Here is a 20,757-nt window from a genome sequence, read left to right as displayed (position 1 = left end):
AAACCTTTAAAATGAAGCTCAAGTATTTTTATCACATTTTTGTTGCCTTTCATCTAAACAGGGACGTTCTACATCATAATATTTGTTGTATTTACATGTTGGTCTACAGGGAACATCGCCTTGAAGAGTCTTCCTGTAACATTGATAGAAATGTCCTTTTGTCTTCCATCTGAGTTTTGTCCTGAACATTAAGAAGCTACGGACACTGAAGACGTCTCAGTCTTTGAAGAAACCTCCGATGATTCATCCATTTTCTTTCCAAACACCATCTCCATGATGCAGGCGTTAAACTGCAGAGAAAACAACAATCAGACTTTAAGTTTCTTTGTTTCTGTGTGCTGAAAACATTCGGGTGAGGGTCTGCTCACCTGTTTGTTCATGAAGACATAGATGAGTGGGTTGTACACGCAGGAGCTCTTGGAGAAAAACGCCGGGATGGTGACGAGGCGGTAATCTTTGTTCTCATCTGACGAGTAGGCAAAGTAAAGAGCTGCAATGGCATACGGGCCATAACAGGTGATGAAGGATCCCACCATGACGATGATCATCCTCGACACTTCCTTCTCCGCCTTCTGGGTGGAGACGGACTCCGCCTGCTGAGCCGCAACCTGAACACAAGACAAGAGGGTTGATATGAAAGCAGAACTTGAGAGCAGAACATGTGAAGCTTTTTAAAGTGTCAGTGAAGCTCACCGCTCTCAGAGCGCCCAGCAACTGAGAATAGGAGAAGATGATGATGGCAAGTGGGGCGATGAAACAGGTCACCATCAGGAAGTTGGTGTAGCTGCTGCAGTGAAACTCCTCATTGTGAGTGTACCAGTCTGGTCCACAGGAGCAGCCCAGACCTTCAGGAATATACCTGAAAACCAGCACATTCACACACTCAAACATCAGCTGGACATGTTGAACTCTGAGGAGGAAAACAAAGATTCATACACATACCTGCTCCAGCCAAAGAAAGGCGGGATGGCACAGCCGATGCCCATGAACCAGGTGAAGGCGACAGCGGCCAGAGCGTGGTTACTGCCGAATTTAAAGGCTCCAAAAGGTTTACAGATGACCAGGTATCTCTCAAATGAAAGGACTGCCAAAGACCAGGCTGTGACCAGTCCTGAAGAGCACAGAGGTTATAACTGTGGTTATAAACAGTAGAAACATTAAAACAGTCACATGTTCCTCACATACAGTTTATCTACCTGCTATAGATCCCATTGTAGACTCCAAGGCACACATGGTATGACCCAGGAAGAAGTACCCCTTCATGGTGGAGACAAACACCTGACTGACGGAGAACGTCACAAAAATGAAGCCTGCAAATGAGATGTTGACCAGGATGTAGTTCAGAGGCACCTGGAGCTTCTTGTACTTCACCGTCACCAGCAGAACGATCAGGTTTAACGGCGTCCCAGCAAACAGGACGAAGCCCATGAAGACGGTCTGCAGGTAAAAGACCCACTGAGGGGCCAGGTAATACTGCGGCCCCTCAAAGGGACTCACTTTAGAGATGTTCTCGTACAGGTGGAAGTATTTCCCCATCGTGACTCCTCAGCTAACCTCACCGATCGCTTCAGCCTCTTTATATACTCTCATAAACCACTTACACTGAAGATTTACTCTGAACATCTCCTCTGTTTTTCTAAAGTCACATTGTAGGATTAAGTTGTCGATGTTTTCTGCACGATGCTAATCCTTCTTACGCAGAGCCGTGCAATAAAAACAGCCGGATCTGTGAGAGCGTAACGTTTGTCTGAAACACACAAAAGAAAAAAAAACTATTTAACTTTAATCTTCTCAATCCTCTCAAGTTCTCATCCTGTAGTCACAGTGCAAACATCACAAACTAACACGTTATAATGACGAGATTTACCTGCAGGGAAGTTATGAATACAATCAAGTAAATGAAATCAAGAAATCAAAGAAAGAAATCAATCAAGAAAAATGTGTTAGGGAATAAATGCATCTGACAAATGACAGAAATATATTTATAATGTTGACAGAGAGACAAGAACTACTTAAATAATGTGAGACTAATAATAAGAAACCGTATCTAAACTGTATCTGGTAAATAAACGACTTTTAAGTTTATTTACACTGTTTGTAAAACCACAAAAAACTGTTAATAATGATTTAAAAAGTGAAAAAATGAAAAATGTGTAAATCCACTTTTGTTTCTTTAGACATCTTTAAGCTTACAGGGAAATGGAATAAACATAAATTCTGTATAATATGATTGTGTTGTTTTCAACGGAGTAATAAAGTGACATTCAAGCTGCTGCTGATGAATCCAATTTTCTTATTAACCTTATAAACCTCGCAGGTCGTTCACACTCAACTGTTTAACCTTTTAAACCGTTCAGTGAAAACTTCATTAACCAGTTAATTATGCAATTAAACAACGACTCAGCCCTTAATTACACATTTCAAACTGCACAGTCTCACTGATTGATGATGTATTGATCTGATCAGAAACAGTTATTATAACACAAACTGACATTATGACACTTTTTTAAAATGATCTCATCTCTGTTATTGTATCTGATGTCATTGTAAATATTTTATTGTCTTTTTAACTTCTGTTTTAAACATATTATTATTATTAAAGGTGCTTCATGTACAGAGGAAGCTCATTAAATAAAATCTGTCCTGTTAGTTTTTATCACATTAAAATTGTGTTTTTATTTGAAATAATAAAACTTGATGAAAGCTTCGGTCCTCAGATTTTACTGAGATCCTTCACACTTTTCATAACGATGTTCAAAAACTTAATTGTAATTGTAAATGCAGATTATTGAAATCTGAAATGATTAAATCTTAAAGAAATAGAAATTCAAGAGAACAAAATGATCCAGCAGAAGCTCAAACTGAACTTTTATTTAACACTTTTTGTGTTTTATGAGACTTTAAAGGAACAGTCGCCCATAAACACATAAACACATAAACACTGTTTAACTTGTGTATAAGAAACGATTAAAGACTCTGTCGGTCTTTACATGAATATAAAGTATGAATCCACTCATGTTGTTATTGATCATATATCAATAATTAACATTTTTACATATGATCTGAATGACTAAATGACTGAATGACCCGGCAGGTGGTCTACAGATAAAAATCTGACATAAGAACCTCTTCTATCCATGAGAGACTTTGATCTAATCCGGATGTTTCAGATTTACCTGCTGTTCAATCCTCCAAAGCCTCAAAACAGCGTCAGAAGGTCAGATTAGAGACAAAAGACTCAACAAGACAGTTTAAACTGCTCTGAAATAACAGGGGCTTAATCTGAAGGAAGAGGATAAAGTCTTTAGCTCTGCTCTTTTTTAAACCCCGCATCTTCACGAGACCCGAGCAGACCAACACAACACAAAGGTAATCATCATCCTCACTCTCGTCTCTCGTCTTTAGATGCAGCTGTTATGTAGAAATGTTCAATCTAAATCTTTTCTCTTTGTGTTACACTTTTCAGATTGTTCATCACTCTTTTTGTGTCTGAACAGTATCTTTTCTGTCTGGATGAGAAACGAGGAGAAACTGATGATGACGAGTGACTCTTCAGCTCCAGATCGGGGCTGTATTGTAACCACGCTGTGAGCTCTAGCAGCATGGGTATGATACGACCTCAGTTTGGAGGTGGAAACCCAACAAACTGCGATTATTCATAAAAGATCCCAACAGATCAGAGTTTTCTTTGAGGATATTAATCAGGTTTGATGTCTCTGATGAGGTTCAGTCTGTTCGCTCTGGAATATTTGCTGTGTTTAGTATGATTTGGATGTTCTTTTGACATGTTTTGGTTTTCTGGTGTAAGAATTAGGCAGGTGTGTACAGGTAGGCAGGTAAACGTTAAATAAACCATAATAAACACACAACTGATTTCATTTGTGTATAAATTGATCTTTATTGTGCATCAGATGACTTTTGATTTAATTTGGACACATCGCAGCTACATGATGAAAGTTCTCATGTTCACTAAGATTAATTATTTATTCAGATGTGAACACTTAAAAAATGAGGGTCAATATAAATAAAAGTGTTTTTGAGGGATTTCTTCTTATTCAGACAATATTATTGATCTCTGATTGACTTCACTTTTACTTCATTTGGCAACTAAAGTTTTCATTTATAAAAACCTTTGTTTCAGGTTTTTCTATCAGTGCAGTGACACAATAAACGTGTGGTAACATTTGTGCAGCTGTGGCTCAGGAGGTAAAGCGGGTTGTCCACTAATCAGAGGGTCGGCAGTTTGATCCCCTCCAGTCCACATGTTGCAGAGTCCTCGGACAAGATACTGAACCCTAAACTGCTCCTGAAGGCTGAACCATCGGTGCTAACCCTAACCCAGTCATCAGTGTGTGAATGTGTGAATGTTGCTTGTAGTGTAAAAGTGCTTTGAGTCGTCAGAAGACCAGTGATGGAAGAAGTACTCAGAGTAAAAGTACCAGTACCACAATGTAAAAATACTCCATTACAGGTAAAAGTCCTGCATTTAAAATTAATTAAGTAAAAGTACAGAAACATTACCAGCTAAATTTACTTAAAGTATTAAAAGTAAAAGTATTAGTGTAAAAGTGATGATATTAAATAATAATACAGTACATTATTAATATTGATGAATCAGTGCATAAGCAGCATTTTATTGCTATTATTTGACCTTCCAGACTTATTAAGAGTCTGAGATGATAATTTGTGTTCTCGTTGATAAATTTGGACTCATTTTCAAAACCTTTTCTCTCATCTTTGCATTTGTGTGAAATATTGGAGATTTACCTCTTTGAATTTTATTTATTTGAAACAAAGTTTAGAGGAGCGAACAACTCACAGACATTTGAAACATGACGAGAAGAGACGACTGATTTTATGTGAAGTTTGGGAACCGCTGGTTTAATCTTAAACAATGCGGTGAAATTTTGAAACTTGTCTTATTTCATGTGAAATTTTAACCTGAAAAGTAACTAAAGCTGTCAAATAAATGTAGTGGAGTAGAAAGTACAATATTTCCCTCTGACATGTAGAAAGTAGCATCACATGGAAATACTCAAGTAAAGTACAAGTACCTCTAAACTGTACTACAGTACAGTACTTGAGTAAATGTACTTAGTTACTGGAAGAATATAATGCTGCTATATAAACGCAATGATTTAAATTCTTGACACATTATATTAATATTACACATTATTATATTACAAATTGTTTCACACAGACTGGTGTATGAATAAAAAAAACAACGTTTCATCAGTTGAAATACTGATTCTTCTTGTATTTGCTGTGTGTTTGTCCATGAACACCATCTGATAAACTAAAGTCTTCCTCCACTCAAAAATGTGTTTTTCTTCTTGTTCCTACAGCTTGATGTTTGAGCTTCTCTGTGCAGAGTTTGTTTTCACATTCATCTGCTGAAAGTGGAAAGTTTTTCTGAGCTCAATGAAATTTAATTTTAAGGGACAGGCCAATGAGCACGATCTGTAACATCACAACTAGTTTGGAGCCAATTCTGGTCCAATATTCAGCTGTTACAAATGTGATGTGAGGATGGACTTTACAGTGAAGGAGGAGACATCTGGTGTCCGGCAGGAAAACTTTAGACATCAACAATATTTACAGATTCAGAGATTCTGAATTTTTAATGAGGGAGAAGGATGAGATGTAATTTTAACGATTTTAGCAAGATATTGAACTTATTTGTGGAAAAAAACATGTGAGACACAAATTATTATTCAAAGTGGAGTACTTTAGATACATCTTAAAACATGTCTGGAGGGGATCTTAAAGGTTTTTTGAAAGGACATCTGTGTGAAGTCCCACCATTATGACACAGCGGAACTAATGTTCCTGTGTGTGTTTCCTGCCGGGAGAGCATCGTGGCTGCACACGGGAAGCCTATGCGAGATGGCGGTCGACACACAGAACGTTTAGGACTAGTTCAGATCCGCCTCGTTGGTCCCGTTTCTGCCTTATCTCCGACCCGCTGCCGAGCCGAGCCATGGAGGGGGGCAAACCCAGCCTGAGTCTGGTCTACCAGGCGGTGCAGGCCCTGTACCACGACCCGGACCCGGCCGGGAAGGAGCGCGCTTCGGTGTGGCTCGGAGAGCTCCAGAGATCGGTGAGAAAATGGGAGAGGCCGGAGCCGGGGGCACGGAGGGGCTGCGAGGTCTCTCTGCACCCGGTTAATGGTATACCTGTGAAATAAAGAACAGGTGATCCGAACAGCGCAGGCTCAGAGTAGCCGCAGCCCCGCTAGCATCACAGCTAAATTAAGCTAAGCTAGGTCAGTAGGTAAATGAATGGACGAAAACACAAACTGTTAGCTGCGTGTTAGCTGCGTGTTTAGCTTCATTAGCTGTCTGCTACCAGACAGGAAATGAGTTTTTATTCTTTTATATTACAGTTTAAATGTTTTCATATCACACGGAAGTTCAGCTCGAGTCTCAGAGGACTTCCGCAGCCAGCGAGCCCTGTTAGCATGTTAGCACGGCTAATGGAAGTGCTACAGTAAAGTTTAGACTCCAGGTAAGCAAGCAGACTGGTAGAGTTACAGACAGGTTAGCAGTCATACAGGTAGAGTTACAGACAGGTTAGCAGTCATACAGGTTAGCAGTCAGACAGGTTAGCAGTCATACAGGTAGAGTTACAGACAGGTTAGCAGTCAGACTGGTAGAGTTACAGACAGGTTAGCAGTCATACAGGTAGAGTTACAGACAGGTAGAGTTACAGACAGGTTAGCAGTCATACAGGTAGAGTTACAGACAGGTTAGCAGTCAGACTGGTAGAGTTACAGACAGGTTAGCAGTCATACAGGTAGAGTTACAGACAGGTTAGCAGTCATACAGGTAGAGTTACAGACAGGTTAGCAGTCAGACTGGTAGAGTTACAGACAGGTTAGCAGTCATACAGGTAGAGTTACAGACAGGTTAGCAGTCATACAGGTAGAGTTACAGACAGGTTAGCAGTCATACAGGTAGAGTTACAGACAGGTTAGCAGTCAGACAGGTAGAGTTACAGACAGGTTAGCAGTCAGACAGGTAGAGTTACAGACAGGTTAGCAGTCAGACAGAGTTACAGACAGGTTAGCAGTCAGACAGGTTAGCAGTCAGACAAGTTAGCAGTCAGACAGGTAGAGTTACAGACAGGTTAGCAGTCAGACAGGTTAGCCATCAGACAGATTAGCAGTCAGACAGGTAGAGTTACAGACAGATTAGCTGTCAGACAGGTAGAGTTACAGACAGGTTAGCAGTCAGACAAGTTAGCAGTCAGACAGGTAGAGTTACAGACAGGTTAGCAGTCAGACAGGTAGAGTTACAGACAGGTTAGCAGTCAGACAAGTTAGCAGTCAGACAGGTAGAGTTACAGACAGGTTAGCAGTCAGACAGAGTTACAGACAGGTTAGCAGTCAGACAGGTAGAGTTACAGACAGGTAAACAGTCAGACAGAGTTACAGACAGGTTATCAGTCAGACAGGTTAGCAGTCAGACAGGTAGAGTTACAGACAGGTTAGCAGTCAGACAAGTTAGCAGTCAGACAGGTAGAGTTACAGACAGGTTAGCAGTCAGACAAGTTAGCAGTCAGACAGGTAGAGTTACAGACAGGTTAGCAGTCAGACAAGTTAGCAGTCAGACAGGTAGAGTTACAGACAGGTTAGCAGTCAGACAGGTAGAGTTACAGGCAGGTTAGCAGTCAGACAGAGTTACAGACAGGTTATCAGTCAGACAGGTTAGCAGTCAGACAAGTTAGCAGTCAGACAGGTAGAGTTACAGACAGGTTAGCAGTCAGACAGGTTAGCCATCAGACAGATTAGCAGTCAGACAGGTAGAGTTACAGACAGATTAGCTGTCAGACAGGTAGAGTTACAGACAGGTTAGCAGTCAGACAAGTTAGCAGTCAGACAGGTAGAGTTACAGACAGGTTAGCAGTCAGACAAGTTAGCAGTCAGACAGATAGAGTTACAGACAGGTTAGCAGTCAGACAAGTTAGCAGTCAGACAGGTAGAGTTACAGACAGGTTAGCAGTCAGACAGAGTTACAGACAGGTTAGCAGTCAGACAGGTAGAGTTACAGACAGGTAAACAGTCAGACAGAGTTACAGACAGGTTATCAGTCAGACAGGTTAGCAGTCAGACAGGTAGAGTTACAGACAGGTTAGCAGTCAGACAAGTTAGCAGTCAGACAGGTAGAGTTACAGACAGGTTAGCAGTCAGACAAGTTAGCAGTCAGACAGGTAGAGTTACAGACAGGTTAGCAGTCAGACAAGTTAGCAGTCAGACAGGTAGAGTTACAGACAGATTAGCTGTCAGACAGGTAGAGTTACAGACAGGTTAGCAGTCAGACAGGTAGAGTTACAGACAGATTAGCTGTCAGACAGGTAGAGTTACAGACAGGTTAGCAGTCAGACAGGTTAGCGGTCAGACAGGTAGAGTTACAGACAGGTTAGCAGTCAGACAGGTAGAGTTACAGACAGGTAGAGTTACAGACAGGTTAGCAGTCAGACAGGTAGAATTACAGAGAGATTAGCTGTCAGACAGGTAGAGTTACAGACAGGTTAGCAGTCAGACAGGTCATCAGTCAGACAGGTAGAGTTACAGACAGGTTAGCAGTCAGACAGGTAGAGTTACAGACAGGTTAGCAGTCAGACAGGTAGAGTTACAGACAGGTAGAGTTACAGACAGGTTAGCAGTCAGACAGGTAGAGTTACAGACAGGTAGAGTTACAGACAGGTTAGCAGTCAGACAGGTAGAGTTACAGACAGGTTAGCAGTCAGACAGGTAGAGTTACAGACAGGTTAGCAGTCAGACAGGTTAGCAGTCAGACAGGTAGAGTTACAGACAGGTTATCAGTCAGACAGGTAGAGTTACAGACAGGTAGAGTTACAGACAGGTTATCAGTCAGACAGGTAGAGTTACAGACAGGTTATCAGTCAGACAGGTAGAGTTACAGACAGGTAGAGTTACAGACAGGTTAGCAGTCAGACAGGTAGAGTTACAGACAGGTTATCAGTCAGACAGGTAGAGTTACAGACAGGTTATCAGTCAGACAGGTAGAGTTACAGACAGGTTAGCAGTCAGACAGGTCATCAGTCAGACAGGTAGAGTTACAGACAGGTTAGCAGTCAGACAGGTAGAGTTACAGACAGGTTAGCAGTCAGACAGGTAGAGTTACAGACAGGTTAGCAGTCAGACAGGTAGAGTTACAGACAGGTTAGCAGTCAGACAGGTAGAGTTACAGACAGGTAGAGTTACAGACAGGTTATCAGTCAGACAGGTAGAGTTACAGACAGGTAGAGTTACAGACAGGTTAGCAGTCAGACAGGTAGAGTTACAGACAGGTTAGCAGTCAGACAGGTAGAGTTACAGACAGGTAGAGTTACAGACAGGTTATCAGTCAGACAGGTAGAGTTACAGACTGGTAGAGTTACAGACAGGTTAGCAGTCAGACAGGTAGAGTTACAGACAGGTTAGCAGTCAGACAGGTAGAGTTACAGACAGGTTAGCAGTCAGACAGGTAGAGTTACAGACAGGTTAGCAGTCAGACAGGTAGAGTTACAGACAGGTAGAGTTACAGACAGGTTAGCAGTCAGACAGGTAGAGTTACAGACAAGTTAGCAGTCAGACAGGTAGAGTTACAGACAGGTTATCAGTCAGACAGGTAGAGTTACAGACAGGTTAGCAGTCAGACAGGTAGAGTTACAGACAGGTTAGCAGTCAGACAGGTAGAGTTACAGACAGGTTAGCAGTCAGACAGGTAGAGTTACAGACAGGTAGAGTTACAGACAGGTTATCAGTCAGACAGGTAGAGTTACAGACTGGTAGAGTTACAGACAGGTTAGCAGTCAGACAGGTAGAGTTACAGACAGGTTAGCAGTCAGACAGGTAGAGTTACAGACAGGTTAGCAGTCAGACAGGTAGAGTTACAGACAGGTTAGCAGTCAGACAGGTAGAGTTACAGACAGGTAGAGTTACAGACAGGTTAGCAGTCAGACAGGTAGAGTTACAGACAAGTTAGCAGTCAGACAGGTAGAGTTACAGACAGGTTATCAGTCAGACAGGTAGAGTTACAGACAGGTAGAGTTACAGACAGGTAGAGTTACAGACAGGTAGAGTTACAGACAGGTTAGCAGTCAGACAGGTAGAGTTACAGACAGGTAGAGTTACAGACAGGTTAGCAGTCAGACAGGTAGAGTTACAGACAGGTAGAGTTACAGACAGGTTAGCAGTCAGACAGGTAGAGTTACAGACAAGTTAGCAGTCAGACAGGTAGAGTTACAGACAGGTAGAGTTACAGACAGGTAGAGTTACAGACAGGTTAGCAGTCAGACAGGTAGAGTTACAGACAGGTAGAGTTACAGACAGGTTAGCAGTCAGACAGGTAGAGTTACAGACAGGTTAGCAGTCAGACAGGTAGAGTTACAGACAGGTTAGCAGTCAGACAGGTAGAGTTACAGACAGGTAGAGTTACAGACAGGTTAGCAGTCAGACAGGTAGAGTTACAGACAGGTAGAGTTAATGACAGGTTAGCAGTCAGACAGGTAGAGTAACAGACAGGTTAGCAGTCAGACAGGTAGAGTTACAGACAGGTAGAGTTACAGACAGGTTAGCAGTCAGACAGGTAGAGTTACAGACAGGTTAGCAGTCAGACAGGTAAAGTTACAGACTGGTTAGCAGTCAGACAGGTAGAGTTACAGACAGGTAGAGTTATAGACAGGTTAGCAGTCAGACAGGTAGAGTTACAGACAGGTAGAGTTATAGACAGGTTAGCAGTCAGACAGGTAGAGTTACAGACAGGTAGAGTTATAGACAGGTAGAGTTACAGACAGGTAGAGTTACAGACAGGTAGAGTTATAGACAGGTTAGCAGTCAGACAGGTAGAGTTATAGACAGGTTAGCAGTCAGACAGGTAGAGTTACAGACAGGTTAGCAGTCAGACAGGTAGAGTTATAGACAGGTTAGCAGTCAGACAGGTAGAGTTACAGACAGGTAGAGTTATAGACAGGTAGAGTTACAGACAGGTAGAGTTACAGACAGGTAGAGTTATAGACAGGTTAGCAGTCAGACAGGTAGAGTTATAGACAGGTTAGCAGTCAGACAGGTAGAGTTACAGACAGGTTAGCAGTCAGACAGGTAGAGTTACAGACAGGTTAGCAGTCAGACAGGTAGAGTTACAGACAGGTAGAGTTACAGACAGGTAGAGTTACAGACAGGTAGAGTTACAGACAGGTTAGGATGGTTGTGACATCAGTAATTCAGAGTTTAACTACGTGTTGGTTAATGAAGAATTGGCTGATGTCACTGCTGATGTCACTGCTGATGTCACTGCTGATGTCACTGCTGATGTCACTGCTGATGTCTCTGTGACATCACTCGTAGTGGAGGTGTGTTTCTGTCGGGGCGCGGCACAAACTCGCCTCCAGTCCAGGTTTTACAGCAGCTGCTCTGTACTCAGTACAGAGTCCAGACTCACCTGGTGTCTCATTTATAGCTGCTGCAGAAACACAGAACGCGACTAGAAAGATTTGTACGTCACTTCTCATAAAAACAAACTTGACTGGAGAACGTGCACCTGTACGGAAACACTGACCATGCATACAGACAGTTATGAGATGGGAAACTGGTGACGCAGATGGTAAAGGGCCCATCCCTACACCAGTGCCGTTATCAGTTCTTCTTATCCGTTCGATTCTTTATCAATTCCCTTCTCGATTCCTGATAAATTTTCTGTGTGGAAAAAAAAAGGCGTCAACACAACAGTTTTATTATCTCTGAGTCTGAACACAGAGTAGAAACAGGTGAGCATGTGACTCAGGTGAGCAAAAGCTCCACTGCTGTTTAATCTGGAACCGGTTTTCATTCAGCGTTTGTTTTCATTTAGGTTTTCTGTGCTGAGCCTGCGCGGCACTAACGTTATTATAACAGTGGATATTTCCCTCAGTGAGGGACGTGCTGCTCGGTTGGGAAGCAGCAGCATTTTTGCTTAGAGAGTCAAATACAATGAATTCCTGCAGTTGAAGCCCGTGTTGCGTAGAAAGACGTTTCAGCTGGTATTTCCTCCCTTAATGATCATTTTACAGACATTTTAGAGTCTTTCTTCATGAAATGAATCAACGCTTTGGACGTTTCTTCCTCTAACATGATTCCGTCTTTTTGCAACTTTCCTGCAGCGTAGATGTTTGAGTTTGATGTCATTGTTTTGCGATGTGCAACTGTCAGAAAAATATGCCGGCATCAATAAAAGGAATTGATAATCGGAGGAATACGATTCCGATGGATCTGACAGTTTGGAACCGGTTCATGATTCCCATCCCGAGTGAGAAGTCAGATTGTATAATAATCTTCACACATTTAATTTCACTTCATATTGCACGATAATTATAGATTCACTTTATCATAAACATTCAGGCCAGCAGTGATATTTGAGCTTGTAGTGAGCCAGAACTTTTCCAAAAGCACCTTTCAATTAAAACACATAATCCAACCCTAACCGATGACATGTGATTTATTATTGAACTGTTTAGCAGCCTCACACTTCTTCTGTATTTCTCTGTTTGGCGTCTTCAGGTTAGGCTAACCCATTGTTGCTAACTGCGGAGCTAACCCTCTTCCTCCCCCTTGTGTTTGGAAGCTGCAGCATTTATGAACTGACACTCTGTCGTCTGTACGTTTACTGCCAGACTGACAACTTCCTGCTAACCTTTTCCTCTGCTGCGCTCGCTCGCTTCTGCTCTGCCCTGTTCCTAATAACGAGCTACGCTACGTGAAGTTTCCCAGGCAACGACACAGACGGTAACTCATGTTTCGAAACAGCGATGCTCAGAGGCTCCCAAACGCTGTTGATTTCCAAATGAACGGGTATTCGGCGTTACGAGAGCCTCCGCCAGGCCTGAACTATGAAACACTGTTAACACTCACACTAGGCCTCACACTCATGGTCAGGGCGATGGCGGGCTGATGGCGGGCTGATGGCGGGGGGATGGCGGGGGGATGACAGGATGACTTGAATATACTGATTCCTTTTCACCTCAATGATGTTAACTAACTGATGAAATGATCATCATGAGTTGTAGAAATCCAAGATGATAACAAATAACTTTGAAGAATTGCAAAACAGCGTTAATAGAATAATATAATATATAAAATATTAGAAAATCTGATACTGTGCATAAATAACTCAGATTTTAGTTTTTGTGCATCTTCACTAGTTCAGACCGTGACGCTGTGCAGCAGTTACCTGCATGTCTGACCAATTAGTTTAATTTCAGGAATGTTTGGTTTGTTGCACCGACCGTCAGCCTCTCAAACTTCCTGTTACCGCTGCCGTTGTCCACGGCAACACATGTACCTCCATATTCATGACCATTTAATGTTAACTGTAGCGGAGAATATGAGGTTCTTCTACATGCACACATTTTCACGTTGATTGTGCTTTAAAAAGGGGAAAATATGTGCATTTATGCGTGTGCACAGTTCTATAAATGATTGTTTGTGCACACTTACACTTTTTGTTTGGATCATACACACTGTTTAATTAACGAGGCCCCGGGTCTGTGAGGCGGTCCAGACCAGGTGTGACAGGTATTCTGTCCTGCAGAGGTTCACCTGGCAGGTCTCAGACCAGGTGTGAAACATCACCTGACTGATTGGAAGAATGTTTTTAAAATAGTCAGAAATATAAAGTGAATCTGTGTCAGGTATCCAATCACAGATGGCTCCGCCTCTAAACACAGAAACTTCTCACCTGGCTGAGGATCAAATCTCTGTTTCAGAACTATGATCAATAGAAGTTATTGTTTGTTTCTCTGAACATGAATCTAATAAAGAAGTGTGTCTCTCAGCTGTTTCCATCTGAGCACCTGGTGAGGTCAGGTGTGACGGTGCTGTGACATCACTTCCTGTCGTCCACAGATGTACGCGTGGGAGATCTCCGACCAGCTGCTGCAGCTCAAACAGGACGTGGAGTCGTGTTACTTCGCCGCTCAGACCATGAAGATGAAGATCCAGACGTCCTTCTTTGAGCTGCCACCTGAGACCCACACTGCACTGCGAGACTCGCTCCTGTCTCACATCCAGAACCTCAAAGACCTGTCGCCCATCATCGTCACCCAGGTAACGCGGCTGATGTTCTTCTTCTGTGGTGACAATCACACCTATCAGGGGATCGGTCCTCCTGTGTGCAGCTTTCAGGTGGTTTTACCATCACAACTGTGGACACACATATACACATATATATATATATATATATATATACATATACATACATACATACATACAACTGACACACACGCACTGTATATGTGTGTGTGTGTGTCAGTTTTGGTTAATTTTGCTTTTGACAGACCAACATCCATTAACCAATAACTAACCAGTTAGTTTATATAAGTTGTGATGTCGCCTTCGTTTGTGAGAGCTGACCAGCAGTCGGTGGTCAGAGCTAACGTTAGCTCTGACCAGCAGTCGGTGGTCAGAGCTAACGTTAGCTCTGACCAGCAGTCGGTGGTCAGAGCTAACGTTAGCTCTGACCAGCAGTCGGTGGTCAGAGCTAACGTTAGCTTGACTTTCAGCTCATCCTTGTTCTCAGTGTTTTTCAATACGTTTCATGTTTCACAAGCGGACGAGTGTCGACAGCTGACAGTGTAACTTCCTGTTACTTAGACAAACTACACTGATTATGTTCAACTGTTTGTGTGAACAGTAAAAACTGTAATCTGACAGAAAACTTGTCAGTTTGTGTTTGTTTGTAATTAATTAGAAGATAAAGAATCTGAAAACTAACTTCCTGCCAAACACTGAACATCTCAGTATGAATCTGTCTGCATGACGCCTCCACCAGCCCTGATATTATATCATATAATACATTGTTGCTGTTGTTACTATTATAAGATAATATTATATAATTATGGGGACTCTGAGTGAATCTCCTGAGGAGGGATGAGTTGGGGACGAGATGATGATGATGATGGATGTTCTCTGTTTATTAAGAACAGATAGTTTTCTGTAATAAGTTGATTGATTGTGACATCTTTCTTGTAGCTGGCGTTAGCGATCGCTGATCTCGCTCTGCAGATGGCCTCGTGGAAAGGATGCGTTCACACGCTCATAGAAAAGTAAGACTTCATGCAATTCTGCACTTTCCTTCGTGTGGACACAGAATTACACAGATGGTCTGAGCTGAAACAGATACTTCATTAATTAATTAGTCAATTGACAGAAAATCCATCTGAATTTTTATTGATTATCAATACTGTCAAACATTAGTTAGTTCTGGTTTTCTGTTCTCTGTCATAGTAAACTGGATATGTGAAGACGTCACCGTGGACTTTACCAAACGGCCATTTTTCATTATTAGCTGAAATTTTATGAACCAAATAATTAATGAGTTCATCAAGATAATAATTGGCAAATCAATCAAGGAGCGTTTAACATTTCAGTTTAACAGTTTGTTCCTGTTGTTTTTACACCTGCAGTAAACAGACAGGTGTCTCCATCTGTCTGTCCTCTAACATCCTGTCTCACCTGTATGTGACTCCGCCCCCCTCAGGTACAACAATGACATCAGCTCCATGCCCTTCCTGATAGAGATCCTGACTGTGCTGCCGGAGGAAGTCCACAGCCGCTCGCTGCGTATCGGAGCCAATCGGAGGACAGAGATCATTGAGGACCTGGCGTATTACTCGAGCACTGTGGTCACCCTGCTGGTGAGACCCTTTCTTCTTCTACTGTCTCACTGTCAGCTGTCTCACTGTCAGCTGTCTCACTGTCTCACTGTCAGCTGTCTCACTGTCAGCTGTCTCACTGTCTGCTGTCTCACTGTCAGCTGTCTCACTGTCTGCTGTCAGCTGTCTCACTGTCAGCTGTCTCACTGTCAGCTGTCTCACTGTCAGCTGTCAGCTGTCTCACTGTCTGCTGTCTCACTGTCAGCTGTCTCACTGTCAGCTGTCTCACTGTCAGCTGTCAGCTGTCTCACTGTCTGCTGTCTCACTGTCAGCTGTCTCACTGTCTGCTGTCTCACTGTCTGCTGTCTCACTGTCTGCTGTCTCACTATCAGCTGTCAGCTGTCTCACTGTCTGCTGTCTCACTGTCAGCTGTCTCACTGTCTGCTGTCTCACTGTCAGCTGTCTCACTGTCTCACTGTCAGCTGTCTCACTGTCTGCTGTCTCACTGTCTGCTGTCTCACTGTCAGCTGTCTCACTGTCAGCTGTCTCACTGTCTGCTGTCTCACTGTCTCACTGTCAGCTGTCTCACTGTCTGCTGTCTCACTGTCTCACTGTCTGCTGTCTCACTGTCAGCTGTCTCACTGTCTGCTGTCTCACTGTCAGCTGTCTCACTGTCTGCTGTCTCACTGTCAGCTGTCTCACTGTCTCACTGTCAGCTGTCTCACTGTCTCACTGTCAGCTGTCTCACTGTCTCACTGTCTCACTGTCTGCTGTCTCACTGTCAGCTGTCTCACTGTCAGCTGTCTCACTATCAGCTGTCAGCTGTCTCACTGTCAGCTGTCTCACTGTCTGCTGTCTCACTATCAGCTGTCAGCTGTCTCACTGTCTGCTGTCTCACTGTCTGCTGTCTCACTGTCAGCTGTCAGCTGTCTCACTGTCTCACTGTCTCACTGTCAGCTGTCTCACTGTCTGCTGTCTCACTGTCTGCTGTCTCACTGTCTCACTGTCAGCTGTCTCACTGTCTGCTGTCTCACTGTCAGCTGTCTCACTGTCTGCTGTCTCACTGTCTGCTGTCTCACTGTCAGCTGTCTCACTGTCTGCTGTCAGCTGTCTCACTGTCAGCTGTCTCACTGTCAGCTGTCTCACTGTCAGCTGTCAGCTGTCTCACTGTCTGCTGTCTCACTGTCAGCTGTCTCACTGTCTGCTGTCTCACTGTCAGCTGTCTCACTGTCAGCTGTCAGCTGTCTCACTGTCTGCTGTCTCACTGTCAGCTGTCTCACTGTCTGCTGTCTCACTGTCAGCTGTCTCACTGTCTGCTGTCTCACTGTCTGCTGTCTCACTGTCAGCTGTCTCACTGTCTGCTGTCTCACTGTCTGCTGTCTCACTATCAGCTGTCAGCTGTCTCACTGTCTGCTGTCTCACTGTCAGCTGTCTCACTGTCTGCTGTCTCACTGTCAGCTGTCTCACTGTCTCACTGTCAGCTGTCTCACTGTCTGCTGTCTCACTGTCAGCTGTCTCACTGTCTGCTGTCTCACTGTCAGCTGTCTCACTGTCTCACTGTCTGCTGTCTCACTGTCAGCTGTCTCACTGTCAGCTGTCTCACTGTCAGCTGTCAGCTGTCTCACTGTCTGCTGTCTCACTGTCAGCTGTCTCACTGTCAGCTGTCTCACTGTCTGCTGTCTCACTGTCAGCTGTCTCACTGTCTGCTGTCTCACTGTCTGCTGTCTCACTATCAGCTGTCAGCTGTCTCACTGTCTGCTGTCTCACTGTCAGCTGTCTCACTGTCTGCTGTCTCACTGTCAGCTGTCTCACTGTCAGCTGTCTCACTGTCTGCTGTCTCACTGTCTGCTGTCTCACTGTCAGCTGTCTCACTGTCTCACTGTCAGCTGTCTCACTGTCTCACTGTCTGCTGTCTCACTGTCTGCTGTCTCACTATCAGCTGTCAGCTGTCTCACTGTCTGCTGTCTCACTGTCTGCTGTCTCACTATCAGCTGTGAGCTGTCTCACTGTCTGCTGTCTCACTGTCAGCTGTCTCACTGTCTCACTGTCTCACTGTCAGCTGTCTCACTGTCTCACTGTCTGCTGTCTCACTGTCAGCTGTCTCACTGTCTGCTGTCTCACTGTCTGCTGTCTCACTGTCTGCTGTCTCGCTGTCAGCTGTCTCACTGTCTCACTGTCAGCTGTCTCACTGTCTGCTGTCTCGCTGTCAGCTGTCTCACTGTCTCACTGTCAGCTGTCTCACTGTCTCACTGTCTCACTGTCTGCTGTCTCACTGTCTGCTGTCTCACTATCAGCTGTCAGCTGTCTCACTGTCAGCTGTCTCACTGTCTGCTGTCTCACTGTCAGCTGTCTCACTGTCTCACTGTCTGCTGTCTCACTGTCTCACTGTCAGCTGTCTCACTGTCTGCTGTCTCACTGTCTGCTGTCTCACTGTCAGCTGTCTCACTGTCTCACTGTCTGCTGTCTCACTGTCTCACTGTCTGCTGTCTCACTGTCAGCTGTCTCACTGTCTCACTGTCTGCTGTCTCACTGTCTGCTGTCTCACTGTCAGCTGTCTCACTGTCTCACTGTCAGCTGTCTCACTGTCTGCTGTCTCACTGTCTCACTGTCAGCTGTCTCACTGTCTGCTGTCTCACTGTCTCACTGTCTCACTGTCAGCTGTCTCACTGTCTCACTGTCAGCTGTCTCACTGTCTGCTGTCTCACTGTCAGCTGTCTCACTGTCTCACTGTCAGCTGTCTCACTGTCAGCTGTCTCACTGTCTGCTGTCTCACTGTCTCACTGTCAGCTGTCTCACTGTCTCACTGTCTCACTGTCTGCTGTCTCACTGTCTGCTGTCTCACTGTCTCACTGTCTGCTGTCTCACTGTCTGCTGTCTCACTGTCAGCTGTCTCACTGTCAGCTGTCTCACTGTCTCACTGTCTGCTGTCTCACTGTCAGCTGTCTCACTGTCTCACTGTCAGCTGTCTCACTGTCTCACTGTCAGCTGTCTCACTGTCAGCTGTCTCACTGTCTCACTGTCAGCTGTCTCACTGTCAGCTGTCTCACTGTCTGCTGTCTCACTGTCTCACTGTCTCACTGTCTGCTGTCTCACTGTCTGCTGTCTCACTGTCTGCTGTCTCACTGTCAGCTGTCTCACTGTCTGCTGTCTCACTGTCTCACTGTCAGCTGTCTCACTGTCTGCTGTCTCACTGTCTCACTGTCTGCTGTCTCACTGTCTGCTGTCTCACTGTCAGCTGTCTCACTGTCAGCTGTCTCACTGTCTCACTGTCTGCTGTCTCACTGTCTGCTGTCTCACTGTCAGCTGTCTCACTGTCTCACTGTCAGCTGTCTCACTGTCTCACTGTCAGCTGTCTCACTGTCAGCTGTCTCACTGTCTCACTGTCAGCTGTCTCACTGTCAGCTGTCTCACTGTCTGCTGTCTCACTGTCTCACTGTCTCACTGTCTGCTGTCTCACTGTCAGCTGTCTCGCTGTCTCACTGTCTGCTGTCTCACTGTCTGCTGTCTCGCTGTCAGCTGTCTCGCTGTCAGCTGTCTCGCTGTCTCACTGTCTGCTGTCTCACTGTCAGCTGTCTCGCTGTCTCACTGTCAGCTGTCTCACTGTCTGCTGTCTCACTGTCTGCTGTCTCACTATCAGCTGTCAGCTGTCTCACTGTCTGCTGTCTCACTGTCAGCTGTCTCACTGTCTGCTGTCTCACTGTCAGCTGTCTCACTGTCTCACTGTCAGCTGTCTCACTGTCTGCTGTCTCACTGTCAGCTGTCTCACTGTCTGCTGTCTCACTGTCAGCTGTCTCACTGTCTCACTGTCTGCTGTCTCACTGTCAGCTGTCTCACTGTCAGCTGTCTCACTGTCAGCTGTCAGCTGTCTCACTGTCTGCTGTCTCACTGTCAGCTGTCTCACTGTCAGCTGTCTCACTGTCTGCTGTCTCACTGTCAGCTGTCTCACTGTCTGCTGTCTCACTGTCTGCTGTCTCACTATCAGCTGTCAGCTGTCTCACTGTCTGCTGTCTCACTGTCAGCTGTCTCACTGTCTGCTGTCTCACTGTCAGCTGTCTCACTGTCAGCTGTCTCACTGTCTGCTGTCTCACTGTCTGCTGTCTCACTGTCAGCTGTCTCACTGTCTCACTGTCAGCTGTCTCACTGTCTCACTGTCTGCTGTCTCACTGTCTGCTGTCTCACTATCAGCTGTCAGCTGTCTCACTGTCTGCTGTCTCACTGTCTGCTGTCTCACTATCAGCTGTGAGCTGTCTCACTGTCTGCTGTCTCACTGTCAGCTGTCTCACTGTCTCACTGTCTCACTGTCAGCTGTCTCACTGTCTCACTGTCTGCTGTCTCACTGTCTGCTGTCTCACTGTCTGCTGTCTCACTGTCTGCTGTCTCGCTGTCAGCTGTCTCACTGTCTCACTGTCAGCTGTCTCACTGTCTGCTGTCTCGCTGTCAGCTGTCTCACTGTCTCACTGTCAGCTGTCTCACTGTCTCACTGTCTCACTGTCTGCTGTCTCACTGTCTGCTGTCTCACTGTCTCACTGTCTGCTGTCTCACTGTCAGCTGTCTCACTGTCTCACTGTCAGCTGTCTCACTGTCTCACTGTCAGCTGTCTCACTGTCTGCTGTCTCACTGTCAGCTGTCTCACTGTCTGCTGTCTCACTGTCAGCTGTCTCACTGTCAGCTGTCTCACTGTCTCACTGTCTGCTGTCTCACTGTCAGCTGTCTCACTGTCTCACTGTCAGCTGTCTCACTGTCTGCTGTCTCACTGTCAGCTGTCTCACTGTCAGCTGTCTCACTGTCTGCTGTCTCGCTGTCTCACTGTCTCACTGTCTCACTGTCTGCTGTCTCACTGTCAGCTGTCTCACTGTCTGCTGTCTCACTGTCTCACTGTCAGCTGTCTCACTGTCTGCTGTCTCACTGTCAGCTGTCTCACTGTCTGCTGTCTCACTGTCAGCTGTCTCACTGTCTCACTGTCTGCTGTCTCACTGTCAGCTGTCTCACTGTCAGCTGTCTCACTGTCTGCTGTCTCACTGTCAGCTGTCTCACTGTCTGCTGTCTCACTGTCAGCTGTCTCACTGTCAGCTGTCTCACTGTCTCACTGTCTGCTGTCTCACTGTCAGCTGTCTCACTGTCTCA

At 44.8% G+C, this 20,757-nt stretch overlaps 2 protein-coding genes across 2 annotated transcripts in view; one reads left to right on the top strand and one right to left on the bottom strand.

Moving 5' to 3' along the window:
• Nucleotides 1–28: 28 nt before the first annotated feature.
• opn1sw1 (opsin 1 (cone pigments), short-wave-sensitive 1) lies at nt 29–1,893 on the bottom strand. The gene is made up of 5 exons (XM_042403789.1): nt 1,197–1,893; nt 943–1,111; nt 694–859; nt 369–608; nt 29–290 (listed from the first exon to the last, which is right to left on the bottom strand). Exons 1-5 carry the CDS (start codon nt 1,534–1,536, stop codon nt 189–191), a joined length of 1,017 nt encoding a protein of 338 aa, XP_042259723.1. The 5' UTR covers nt 1,537–1,893; the 3' UTR covers nt 29–188.
• Nucleotides 1,894–5,832: 3,939 nt separating this feature from the next.
• Nucleotides 5,833–20,757, top strand: part of tnpo3 (transportin 3) — a 32,071-nt gene continuing 17,146 nt past the window's right edge. Inside the window, exons 1-4 of the mRNA XM_042402825.1 lie at nt 5,833–6,100; nt 13,886–14,086; nt 15,011–15,084; nt 15,519–15,675. Of these exons, the coding sequence (XP_042258759.1) occupies nt 5,981–6,100; nt 13,886–14,086; nt 15,011–15,084; nt 15,519–15,675 (552 nt within the window). The 5' untranslated portion in view covers nt 5,833–5,980. The remainder of the gene's footprint in view (nt 6,101–13,885; nt 14,087–15,010; nt 15,085–15,518; nt 15,676–20,757) is intronic.

Source organism: Thunnus maccoyii, chromosome 23 (genome assembly GCF_910596095.1).
Source record: "Thunnus maccoyii chromosome 23, fThuMac1.1, whole genome shotgun sequence".
NCBI lineage: Eukaryota > Metazoa > Chordata > Actinopteri > Scombriformes > Scombridae > Thunnus > Thunnus maccoyii.
Note: the sequence above shows the minus strand (reverse complement) of the source record. Positions and strands in the feature narration are given on the sequence as shown.